General features: G+C 47.4%; 1 protein-coding gene across 18 annotated transcripts in view; it reads left to right on the top strand.

Annotated features, from left to right (window-relative positions):
* Positions 1–13,322, top strand: part of NCOR2 (nuclear receptor corepressor 2) — a 1,388,857-nt gene that overhangs the window by 1,286,896 nt on the left and 88,639 nt on the right. For all 18 annotated transcript variants that reach the window (XM_078667637.1, XM_078667632.1, XM_078667640.1 and 15 more), the window contains one exon: positions 12,043–12,326. In XM_078667637.1, the coding sequence (XP_078523763.1) occupies positions 12,043–12,326 (284 nt within the window). The remainder of the gene's footprint in view (positions 1–12,042; positions 12,327–13,322) is intronic.

Raw genomic sequence — 13,322 nt, 5'->3', positions numbered from 1 at the left:
TACTTTTGAGTGGTCTAGCTTCAGATACACCTATTTCTAAGGCAAACGTGATAGGTCTCAATTGAAAAAGTAGCACTTTCCGTTTGTCTCCAAACACTAGATGGTTGGTTATATTCACAACATGTGAATCTATTTCTCCGCCGTGCTCCACAAACATTGTTGTGGGTAGTCAAAGTTATTTCTTTTGACCCACTGGCACCGTCAGCATTAGGTACCTAATGTTGTAGGCCTTTGGTCACGTATGGTTTCAAGCGCCCATGGGTGATGATTAATTCATATTCCCTATCTATGTACCATTCACACTCCTTAAAATGTACAGGAGGCTGCCAGGCAAACCTGCATTAAAAATAGAAATGTAGCTTTCCAGTGAACTCTCCCAATATATTGTGTCAGGTTGTTTGACAATGAAGGACGGTAAATGCAGAGTTCTTGTAAGAAGGGGTCGGCGCTGCGTTCAGAGAGTGCCTTCACGAGAACGAAAACACTGAAATTCTGTGAATTATTTATCGGCCATTTTTCCTCTTCTATAACTCCGCGGAGTATCCTGAGGTCATGGTGCTCTCTGCTGCTCTGCATGAATTATGCATTCACATCTGTGTAGCTACTGAAGGACTCACACTTCTGTTTCCTGGCAGAGGAGCACCTGGGCCAATCTAGAGGAAGCCGATCTGTTTTTAAAATACTCTGGATTTTAACAGACTCCCCCAAACTTAATTTGCTTAGGCTTTCCCGTGTCTTTTATGGCTGACTTCGTAGAGATTTGCAAACCTCAAATTTCCTATTCTGTATCTTTGACGGGAAACATCATTTACTACGAAGGCATTACCACGCGTAACGTTTACTACGGCACACTTACCACGCAAACGTCTTTTTAACGCGGGTGCATTCCACAACAGTCATTACCACGCAAATTTAATTACTTCCAGATTTCGTTCCTTCGTCTTGCGTGTCGTGTAAGTAAAAGGTCCAATAAAAAAACGGGGGCTTGGGAGGGGCTGGGGGGGGTTTCCCCTCCACAAAAAAACAAGCGGATATTAAAAAATAAATTAGAAGAAAACTTTAAAAAAAAACGCTCTACAATGCCTCAAAACGAACAAGGAAAGAGCCTCACCAACAAGGAGACGTGTACGTCATAATAGAAGTCCTTTATCAGTTTTGATAGACGTGTTTTGACGCTTGTTTCCGTGGTAGGTGGAAGAATGGGCTGATGGTGAAAGACGTACAGGGGTCAGATAAGAATATAAACTTTGTTAACCGCATCAGCGCTAGCGGTTTTCCCGCTGTGCGCTGACTTTTTCAAAATACCGCGTTACATGACGAGCTGAGCTCGTCATGAGCGTGCGAGCGGTGCAACTCATGACGAGCTCAGCTCGTCATGAGCACGGAAGGGGTTAATAAAGGTATTATATAAGCGCGTTATGAAAAATAGAAATATTAAATGTAAGGGAATCTGTTGTTTTTTATTGTTTAAAACATCGATCTTTTCCTTCATACTGCAGTTTTGAATAATTATGTAGCCTATCAGTATCATTATGTAAATTTCAATGGGACGTGAGATGTTTCGTAACGTTATTATTGCGGTGTAAAAACATGCGTTGTAAAATGCTGCGTGGTAAAGACACATGCGAAGTAAAATTCGCGTAGTAATGCCAAACGTGGTACTTGTTAGCATTGTAAGATCATATATTCATCTTTGACCTATCCAGAACGCAGAGGGCACTTCATTTTCAAAGTTTGCAGTCAGTCCTGCATTGCAAACTTAAAAGGCAGTCGTTTCCTATCTGAAAGCAAATACTCTGCCTTCTGTACTGTGCACCTTTAATAGAATGTTCAATGCGCCAGTGGGCGCAAGCTTCTTTGAATAAAGAGCTTTGAAAGTTACACTAATGCATGTTCCATTTGACATTGATCAGTGCTTGTTCCGCAGATATCGGCAGGTCTCATGACCGATATGTTTCTACCCTAGTCTGTGTACGTGCGTATAGTATGTATTGTATTGTGTGGAGTGAGTCCTACAAACCTGTAACACCATACTATTGCTTTTTTTTATCACATGATGAATATAAGAAGCTTTTGAAATTGAAGAGATAATCTTACTGTGACTGAGCTAGGTTTTTCACCAGCAAGACTAGTAGACAGGTGGAGCAGTATTTATTTGGTGTCTTTCTTAACTTTGTCCAGTGGCTTCAGAGTCCAAACGGGATTATGTGATGTGTTCCATCATCTAGTTATGCCCGAGGACAGAGTGCCAGGACCTTTCCGGGGATGGCTTTACCTACTTGGGGCGCGTTTTAGAGTTTAATGGACAGGTTATTTCACCAAAAACGAGTACCCTGCCTGCCAACATGTGGTTATGTTGCTCTGTTTAGAATCAGGGACTACCATGTTTCCGGAAGCAGAGCTTAGTCTGGTGGTTCGACTGACATTGAACCGTCAGGCTGTCCAAGCTATTGGGGCCTATGTTCAGACATCATTATGGTCACCAGACAAATACGTCAGCATCACTAGTGAGGGGCTTTAGCTCCGCCCACATGTTGGGAGCCAGGAGCAGACATTTTGATTGGGCAGAAGTTGTGTGCTTCTACAAAAAAGTGTGTGCCCTCAACACAACTGTTGGTTATTTATCCTGCTGCCTGAGCTTGAACTTTCAGGGGCACAGTAATGATATTTTAATGCTATTAAAGTGTCTTAGATAAGTAGATTATTTACGGTGTTTTGCTCTGACAGCAGCACAAATGAGAGGAGGAAAGTCATTAACCAGCTTGGATGTTTAGGCCTGGCTTGACGATAGTGCAATTGTCAACTGACCTTATAACCTACACCACTATTATTCTACAATTCTTTGATTCCACACAAATACATATTTATTTTATTTTTATTTATTTATTCAAAGTTTTATATAGCGCGAACAGGATCCTTACAGATATCAGAGCGCTTCACAAAGACAGGGTAGGGGCAGTAGGAGTCAACAGAGATAATGGTAACAGTATAATAGTCAATAACATGGTAATAACAGGGATTGTAATACCATACATAAAACAAATCAATATACAATCAGGTAAAGAAGTAGTATAGGACAGCACAAGTCATTGATCCCACTACAGATGTCTTCAGGTACCCCTTGGGTGTGTGGGTGGCTTATACCAATGTTTTAGTATAGAGAGAATAATGAGTGGGGCATCGGGAGAGTGGATCAGTAAACCAACGTGTATCATATCTTGGTCGGTAGTAAGAGAGTAGCGTAGTAGTGCCCCCATCAAGTAGAAGTATAGTGCCAAAGGACAGGGTGAGCAGTGATACAAGGCAATGCATAGTCTCTGATCCAACACCTATAAGGTTCAGGAGATCTTGGCCAGAAGGATGGTTTTCACCTCTTTCTTGAAGAGTGCAGTGGAGGAGATAAGCCTGGTTTCAGGAGGGAGCGCATTCCAGATCCTGGGTGCCATTCCTGAGAAGGAGCGCTTGTATGTTTTCACTTTCCGGAATCTACGAGGTTTCAGGAGTAGATTTTTTGTACTCCTATTGGATCTCGAACCTCCCGATATAGACAACTTTTGAGCGAGGTAGTTTGGTGCCTTGTGGTGCACGGCCGCGTGTGTCATAACTGCAATTTTTAGCTGTATTCTGGCTTCAAAAGGCAGCCATTTTAGAGACTTTAAGTCTGGGGATATGTGCGAATGCTTTCTTGAGCCAGTAATGAGTCTCGCGGCAGCGTTCAGGGAGGCTCTTAAGGGTGCTGTTGTGGATAGCGGGAGTCCTCTGAGGGCTGCAATTCCGTAGTCTATTCGAGGGATGACTAAAGCTTGTACAGCAGTTTGGAAGTCTTTGGCAGGGAGGAAGGGTTTAATTTTCCTCAGTGTGTTAATTTGGAAGTTAGCTGCTTTTGTGGCTTTGCTAACGTGCTGCTGCATGTTGAGCTTGGCGTCGAGTGTGATGCCTAGGGATTTCGCCGAGTCCACGATGGTAGGTTGGACATTGAGTGCTGTTAGGTTGTTGAGCCAGGTTTGGGTGGAGGAAATTTTCGCCGGGGGTGAGATGAGTAGGAACTCAGTTTTCAGAGCATTTAGTTTGAGGTGATTATCGGCCAGCCAAGATTGAGTGTTAATAAGCGTGGAATTCAGATGTTTGATATCTTCCGGGGATTGTAACTTTAGGTAAAGTTGTGTGTCATCGGCGTACATATGGAATTGAACATTGGATGCTTGGAGCAAGGTGGCGAGCGGTTCCATGACGAGGTTGAATAGTGTTGGGGAGAGGGAGGATCCTTGTGGAACACCTAGATCTGCAGGCACAGGAGTAGATAGCACATTGTCGATCTTGAACCTCTGAGACCGGTTGTGAAGGAAGGACGAAAACCAATTGAGAACAGTTCCCGATAGCCCCATTCTAGTGCTTAGCAGCTCCAGCAAGTTCTCATGTTTGACCGTGTCAAATGCTGACGAGAGGTCAAGAAGGATGAGGAGGCAGGACTCATTGCGATCAAGAATTTGGAGGGCGTCATCAATGATGTGTGTCATAGCTGTTTCCGTGCTATGTTTCGCTCGGAAGCCTGATTGATGAGGGTTGAGGAGGTCAAATTGGTCAATGTGTTTTGTTAGTTGGAGTTGGACACATTTCTCCAGCAGTTTGGCCAGGGTGGGGATATTGGTGATGGGCCGATAATTGTTTAGGTCAGACGGATCAGCTGTAGGTTTCTTGAGTATAGGCGTGACTTGCCCCACCTTAAGGGAGTCTGGAATGTGGCCTTGTTGCAAAGAGCTGTTGATGATTTTGGTCCAGAGAGGGAGGAGCAAGGGGATGAAGTCTTTTACAGCATTAGCAGGTAGAGGGTCTGTGAGGTGATTAGAGGGCTTCAAGGTGCAGAGCAGTTTGTGTATTGCTTCTTCCGAATAGGTATCGAAGTACATCCAAGATGCCTTGTTTTTAGGTTGATTGTCAGCCATTCTGGTGTGGTTGGGGTATCGGCTTACATCCTTGATGAGGTCATTTCTTATGTTGTCAGTCTTTAGCTTAAAGAAAGCAGAGAAGGCTTCGCAGTGTGGGGTGTCATTTGTTGTGCTGTTTGATTGTATGGGTTGTGCCTTTGTTTGGGTCTTGATTAGTTCGAATAGCTTTCTTGGCCTGTTCTTTGCTTGGTCCAACTGGCGGCTGAAGAAGTCCGACTTTGTGCGCTTTATTTTCCTGAAATAGGCATTTCTCTTGTTCTTAAGCCTTTTGAGATGCAGTGCTGAAGGGTCCGATCTCCAGGTGCGCTCTGCCATTCGCATAGTACGCCTGTCGTCATTGAGTCTATCATCATACCAGGGGTTAGAAATTTTGGTGGAGACTCTTTTTAGTTGCAGAGGGGCGACTTCATTGACTATTGTATTCATAGAGTTACGGTAGTGGTCAGTCAGTGATTGAACATCCGAGGCACCTGAAGGGGGAAGGAGGAGGTTGCCGATGTGGGGAGGCAGGGAAGAGGGGTTAAGTTTCTTCATATCCCTTTTCCATGTTTTGGATTTGATTGGTTGAGTCGGATTAGGTTTAACTTTTTCATTGATAAGGAAGGTGATAATGTGGTGATCTGACCAATCGCAGGGTAGAATCGCCTCCAGTTGTGTAGAGTTCTCTTTGGCAATGATGAGATCGAGTATCGAGCCTTTGTCGTGTGTTGGTTTATCGCATATTTGGGTGAGGTCGAGCGCATTAAGGAAAGTTTTGAGACTATTCACCACTGTGTCTTTCTGATCGTTCCAGTGGAGATTGAAGTCACCCAGGTAGACTTGGGTGGTCTGCCGACCGGCATTGGAAGTGATGAGGTCCATGAGTTGTTGGGTGAATATGAGATTGTCACCAGGCGGGTGATAGATGAGATGTAAAGCACAAACTTGTTTGCCCTCGCTGGTGATGTCGAGGCAGAGGAGTTCACAGGAGGAAAGGGAGGGGGGGGTGACTTTAGTAACGGAGAGGTTGCTCCTAAAAATGCATGCAATTCCCCCGCCCGTCTTGCCAGGAGACCTGTCCAGCCTAATGATGTGATAATTGGGGTGGACTAGTATGTCCATAATCGGGGTAGAGGCTTCAGTGAGCCATGTTTCCGTTAGAATGGCTAGGTCCAGATCCCTAGCTGAGACGAGATCAGCGATGTTGGAGGAGTGTCTCTGGGCCGATCTGCAGTTTAGTAGGATGCATTTGAGTTTGGGAGAGAGAAGGGTGGTCGAGCTTTCTAGTGTGAGGGGAACTTTTCTAAGGTTGTTAGGGACGGAGCCTCTGTTGTTGAGTGTTGGGAGCCTCAGAGGGTTTGTAAGAATTGTCGGTATGGGGATGTGTGTGTTGGATATGTGTTTTACCGGACCTGAGCCATAAGAGCGTAGGAGAGAGCATAGGTCGCGGTCCGACAATGGGTTGAGGACACGACGGGGGCGGTTGGAGTTATTGCGAACGGGGATAGTCGGCCAGTGCTGGTGTCGTCGGAGGCGAAGGAATGTAGGGAGGGTGCGTCGTTTGTAGGGTAGTGGGATGATGGGAGGTAGACTGGGCTGTGAGGAGAGAAGGTCTTTGATTGCGTGGACGTCTTTTTTGATTTGTAGAAATTCCTCTTTGACTTGTTGGAGGGTGGATAAAGTCAGGTCAGGATGGTGTTGGTGGAGAGAGCCATTGGTGAGTGGTTGAGTAGTGAGCTGGAAAGCGGGCAGGGTATCGAGGGGGGGGTATACTAGCGTTGTTGGGAGGTTCCGCGGTGCTAATGAGAGGGATGGCATTCAAAGTGTGGGCGTGTTTGTGGGCGAGGGGTGTGGGTGAAGTAGGTGAGGCAGGCGGTGGGTGGGAAGCATAGGTAGTGACGTCAGTGGGAGACGGTGCCGGTGAGTAGAAGAGTGAGTGAAGGCTGAAGACAGTGGGGGAGACAGGAGGGTAGTGAGGGCTGAGAGTAGGAGGTGGGAGAGAGGGGGATGCTAAGGTAAGGGAGGCGGTATGTTCTGTATCTTTTGTTGGCAGGGAGATAGTGTCGTGAGTGGGAGTGTGGAGGGAGCAGGGGAGGGAGAGGTGTCTGCCGTGGGGGGGATGGGCGGGGGGGGGGTGGATAAACTCCGAATGGTGTTGTGTGCAGATGGTAGCGTGTTGTGGGTGGGAGTTGTTGTGTCAGGTGTGAGAGACTCGTGGGTGGGAGTGGGGAGGGCGATGGGAAGGGAGAGGGGAATGTCGTGGGGGGGATGGGGGGTGGATAAACTCTGGGCGGTGGCGTGTTCAGATGGTGGTGTGTTGTGGGTGGGGGTTGGTATGTCCGGGGGGAGAGGGATGGAGGGGGTATGGGTGGGGATAAGAGGGGTCATGTTAGAGGGGCGGCTAGTATATGAGGTGGAGATATTTGTGACTGTCCTTGGGGAGTGGGGGGCGTTAACGGCAAGTGGGCCATTTACTGGGGTGCTGGGGGTAGAGGTGTTGTAGGTGGTGGCTGCGACGTCGGGGGTGATAGTGCTGGCGGAGTTCTGGGTGGGGGTCCGCAGCTTGGAAAGGTGCTCTTGGAACTTGGGGAACAGGTTGTCTAGTAGTTCCAAGTTCTTGTCCGTGGATTGAATTAGGACAATCCCGTTATTGTAGATAGTAATGGTAGACCTGCCAGGGAAGAGGTGGGAAGGTGTGATAGAGAGAGTTAGGCCATGAGTTGTTTTCCTGGTGGTGGAGACGGTGAGTAGGGATAGGAACGCTTTTCTCCATTGGGCTCTGCGTGAGGTGTGGAAGATGATATCAGTATTCAGGGCTCCATTGCCCGGTGAGAAGTAGGTGTCGGCAAAGGGTGTTTCAGGGTGCGACCTCAAGAAGTTGTGTTTAAAACGTTTAGTGGCATTTTTGGTGAGAGTGGAAGGGTAGTTGATTCTAAAAGTGTGTTTGCCGTTGAGCTCCATTTCAGAGAGGCTGTGGTGTTGGGTGTAGGAAATAGGACGATAATAGCAACTGTCAGCCGCTAGTTACAAGGCCAAGGAATGACACTAGTGAGTGACCAAAAGTATAAGAGGTAGAAGTCAGTGTGATCCCCGAACAAACAGTGCGTAGGTGCAGCTTACCAAATGTATCCTATATACGAGGTAGCAGTCAGCTTACACCATGTACCAAATATGAGAGGTAGGACCGATTAGGTGGAAGCAAAATTACACATCAGAGTGTACGAGGTAACAGCAGTGTAGTCTAGGTGTAGAAAGTGGCTGGATGCAGCTTACATGACTGAGCGAAGTGAATGAGGTAGTAATAATCAGTGCAATATCGTGACGTAGCTTACATCGAAAAACCAACAAATAAATGAGGTAGCGAACAGTGAATGATGGAGATAAAGGTGAGATAGGTGCAGCTTACCGCATATAAAGTACAAGGATAGGGCTAAACTACTAGTGTGTTACTAAATCCAATATATGTGCATACAAATTACAGCAATAACAAATATGACACTGGAATATGAGGTAGCAATCAGTGCACTGTCGGTGGGTGAAAGTGAAGATGGGGGTATAATACATACAATGTAGGAAACCAGTGATAATAAAATAAAATAAAATACTACAGTAAAAGGCAATGACTAGTCCATGATGGCCCCTGACTAGAGAGAGAGGTCAGTCTAAAATGGTCGCCAGATAGGGGGTCTGGAGACAGTAGTCCTTTTTTTGTTGTTATTGCTTTGAGAGCAAGGAAGGGAAGTTCCAGGTTCCGTTTGAGCAAGCCCAGTTCCTAGCTAGATATGAGGTAGCGATCGTTGCATTACAGGTAGAGGAAAAGTGACATGAGTACCAGTTACGTAGAAAGTGCAGAATACGATTAGAGATAGCCTAAGGAGTCCAATTCTTAGTACATAAGGTGCAAAAAATGACTAGTCCAAGATGGTCGCCGAAGAGCCATTCTAATATGGCCGATCAGAGAGGGGAGATAGAGACATTAGTCCTCTGTCTGTTGTTATTACTTTGGGAACAGGGGAAATGCATTTTCTTTTCTGTTTGAGCAGTCCCCGCCCCCAGCTTGCTGGGCGAGAGTCTTATCTCTATTTTTGGAGGTCTAGTGTGGAGGAGTTAAGCTAAGGAGCCTCGTGGGCAACAGCGGTACCAGAGGGGATTTATAGCTACAGTTTTATGGCCCCAGCCATTTTGAACAATGGATGTGATTTAAAAAGGACGTCGTTTAAAAATGAGGGCCAGCGAGTGGGGTGGGGGGGAAATAAGTACCTTATGTATAACCTGCTCACAAAGCATGTTGAGATTGCCAGCAGAGTGTTGCAGTTGTCGATGATCCGGCCATAAGTGTCTGTTCTTCTTCTTCTTGCTGTAGCTTGCTTGTGTTGTAAATAGCTGATGGTGAGACGGGCTCTTAATCCTTCCTGCCCTGGGGTACAGGCTCAGCGGCTGCAAGCATGCCCTCGTGTGCACCACCTAACCACACGCAGGATCGTGGGGGGGGGGGGGGGTACGTCCAGCCACACCGGTCTGGCAACCAGTGTCTGCTGTGCCAGGAGAGCACGGGGGTCCCGCCGATCCGCACCGCCAGGCGTCTCACGGGTGGCTCACACAGGGTGTCTCACGGTGCTTGCTCCCGATGTCCCCGTTGCAGCCCTGCGTTGCAGCCCTGCACATCGCCCGAGGCCAAGTGTGCTCCGGACCTCCGTCCCAGGTCCCGAGGGGAAACGCAGCAGCCCGGCGAGGCGGGGCAGGCTCTAGCCGCGGCCGCCCAGGCGTGTGCGAGTCCCCCAGCAGCTCCACATGCTCCAGTCGACTCCGACCCTCCGCACTGACCCACCGAGCAGTCCTCCGTCCCCGAGCTCCAGCCGCCTAGACTCGGCAGGGCGATGGTAGTGTCTGCAGGCGAGCGCCCAGGAAGAATCACACACAGGGTGGCTCTCGGTGCTTACTCCCGTTGCAGCCCCGCATCCATGCCTCTGACCTCCTCCGCCTCTGATCCGGGCAGCGCCCGAGGCCAGGTGTGCTCCGGACCTCCGTCCCTGGTCCCGAGTGGAAACGCAGCAGCCCCGGCGAGGCGGGGCAGGCTCTAGCCGCGGCCGCCCAGGCGTGTGCGAGTCCCCCAGCAGCTCCACAGGCTCCAGCCAACTCCGACCCTCCGCACTGACCCGCCGAGCAGTCTTCCGTCCCCGAGCTCCAGCCTCCCAGTCTCGGCGAGGCGATGGGGGTGTCTGCAGGCGAGCGCCCAGGAAGAATCGATCCAAGAGCGTCCAGGAGCAGTCCGGCGAGGATGAGGGGAGATCGCAGGTCTTCTCAGGCTCCCGATCTCCGTCCAGCAGGTAAGCGTCAAAAACCAGTTACTTTTTCAATCCAGTTACTTGGCAATCATCCAGTTACTGAGCTATTTACAAATAATGCTTCACATTGCCATGCAACATGCTTTTATAGCCAGAACTGTTGCAATTGCCAATGCTTGTTTTTCCCCTGTTCAGGACCGGAACAGGAAATAAAAATAATTATGCTCCCTTCCTCTCTCTGGGAAAACTCCTGCTGCGTGAGAGCCGTTAAATTGTTGTTTTTCAAACACAAACTCCCACATGACGCCAACGCAGCGAAACGTCAGGGTACACACCAGAACTACCGCGGGGTAGCTCTGCTGCAGGCACAAAGAGGCCTACCCTGTGGCGATTTCTAAATGCTGCAAGCTGTACTTTGCCTGGGCAGCAAAGTGCACCCCTCCACTGACTTGGTGGAACGGGGTACAGCCCATCATTGATAAGGTCCACAGTTTTCATAATCGACTTCAGTGATAACCTGTTCCTGAGCAGGCAGCCTCAAATCTTTCTTGTATCATAACTGAGACACCGTTGTGATCTGGACCCTGATCACAGGCGCACGGGGTAATGCAATGCTGTTAACGGGCTCTTCTTGAAGCAAGCCGGTAGCCTTTTCTCTGGTACACGGCAATGCACCTAAAGCTGAACTTGAAAGTGCCAAGTTTGCCAAACCTGTCCTGCATAACCCGGACAATGGATTGAATTCAATAATGTCTACATAGGAAAACAGTTCAGACTCTTTCAACTGCAGCACTTGCAAATAATCATCCCCTTCCTCATCTTTTCCCATGAGGTAACTTCACTGAACACTGTGTCTTTTCTAGGCGGCTAAATTTGCTTGTATCTGTAAACAAAAATTGATCATTGAGAAAAGATGGAAGTGTGTTCAAAATGTGCCGGACAGCAGGTTGGTGAAGAACCAGAAGAGAGCACATCACGCCTTTGGTTTGTAACCCTACTGCCTCCCTATGCATTGGATACCTAGACTCAAATCTTTAAGTATTTCACTCTAAACCACCCAGGGCACTCTATCCCTGTTTATGGATTATATTCACTCAGTGCCATTCCATTTGGGCATTATTTTGGTAGTTAAAAGCCAGTTTTTAAAGTTTCTACAAGGTTTAGAAAAGGAAGTAACCAACTTTAGCTCTAAGCCAGATGTCGGGGGAAATAATAATCTGTTGTGGGGTCTACTTGCTTTACTTTGGCCACGTAACCATGAGCCATTCTCTGTATCGGAATATAAATTTTTCAGTGGCTATCCAGAAAATGTGGTATACGTCTGAAACTCCTGGGCCAATTTGGGCACATCTACCTTAGACTTTCCCATGCTTGCTATCCATAATAGTCACATCACTATAGCAATCAGAGACCAATGATTCTAACAATAATCCCCTTCACTGAAAGTGATGTATCAGGACAGGGTGTGGGGAAATTGGGCGGCGTGTGTCAGATACACACGCTTCATAATACTGTGGAATCTGCTCAGGCCCTAACAGCATTGCACCCAGTGTATTTATTTAGTTTTTGAAACTGTAAAACAATAATAGTTTTTTGGGCATCCCATTAATCTGGATATGCTTTCAGCTGGAAGATACTGAAGCCTGGTAACTAATGTAATTTGTAGGCCACATATTGCAGCTTCAACCCGTTTTTGTCCCAGTGTTACCCCGCATTGCATCCTTTGCTGCGGCACACCCACCTCTTACGGCTACTTTCCCAGGATTTATCAGTGTATGGTTTGCTTTCTTTTGGGAAGAAATAACTTTGCCTTTCTTGGGGGTATATTGCAGGAATTCCTCGATCCTACGTAGAGGCGCCCGAGGACTACCTCAGGCGGGAAGCCAAGCAGATGAAGAGGGAGAGCACACCTCCAAGAGGCCTACCCGAAGGCTATAAGGGGAGGCCTCATGAGAACCTGGGGACGCCCCTGAAAATGAAACCAGCGCACGAGGCACTGGTGGCTACGGTAAAAGAACCAGGGAGATCGATCCACGAAATCCCCAGGGAAGAGCTGAGACGCACGCCAGAGATGCCTATTCCCACAAGGCCTCTGAAAGAGGGGTCCATTACGCAGGTATGTTCAGGTGTAAGTTCATTAAACCATGTTCTCATAGAACGAATCATAGGAGTCTAACACTGTGTGCATTGAGGCATTATGATAGGGTAGGTACAAAGATTGCATCTCCAATGTGTCCTTTGCCACATCAAAGTGCACTTATACCCCTCCCTCCCCAGCATCCCTGTCCCCCTTTACTTGCTGAGTTCTCACAGTCTGAAAATGGTGAATTCACAAGGTGAACGAAGAAAGTGGGTGTTGATGGGGGAAAGCGGGCAGGTCAAGGGGGGACCAAGAGCAAGATGGAACGGGCCCCGTTCGAGGGGTCGGACCTGCAAGAAATAACTCGGCCAGGTACAAACCAGCATATTTCATGCATCATCTTGGGGGGGTGTTGACATTGCCATGTCAAATTGACGGTGAGCCACACAGTTTACCAATTCTGCTACTTTTAAAAGACAAAGCTTTGTTGTAAAGAAGGTGTGGGGTTTAGGTCTAAGCTCCAATATTAGGAGAAGACCATGGGCTACAATACTGTATTGGGTAAAATTCTAGGAATATGTTGAATTTGGAAACGCATCAGCCTTGGACCGCTTTGTGCTGTTCCTCCATGTGCTTATTTTACCCAGACATAAATGTTTTGCTATTTTAGCTATATACTATTTTCAGGTGAAATCTTAGGTTATGGTAAGAAGTTTCCTGCAATGTATGCCAGCGGCGGTCTCACAGTGTGAGAATAGTAAGCAATAAGGTACAAGCATGTTACTTTTGAAGAGTAAAATAAATTGACACACAAGAGTATTCTGAAATTTGGTAATTTTAAGCTTATTTTTCAGCATGTAGTGTAGATATTTTCAGGCCATTCGCAGTTGATTGCTTACGAATGTTGCAAGTTTTTGATCTATAGATTTATATCTCATGGCCAATTCAGCAGGGTGAAACTAGCTGCACCTACACAAGCAGCAGATTTGTGTCAATAACCTAAGGAGCAGATAAAGTGCTTATAAAATATTT

The sequence above is a fragment of the Lissotriton helveticus genome, chromosome 11 (assembly GCF_964261635.1).
Source record: "Lissotriton helveticus chromosome 11, aLisHel1.1, whole genome shotgun sequence".
Classification (NCBI taxonomy): domain Eukaryota; kingdom Metazoa; phylum Chordata; class Amphibia; order Caudata; family Salamandridae; genus Lissotriton; species Lissotriton helveticus.
Note: the sequence above shows the minus strand (reverse complement) of the source record. Positions and strands in the feature narration are given on the sequence as shown.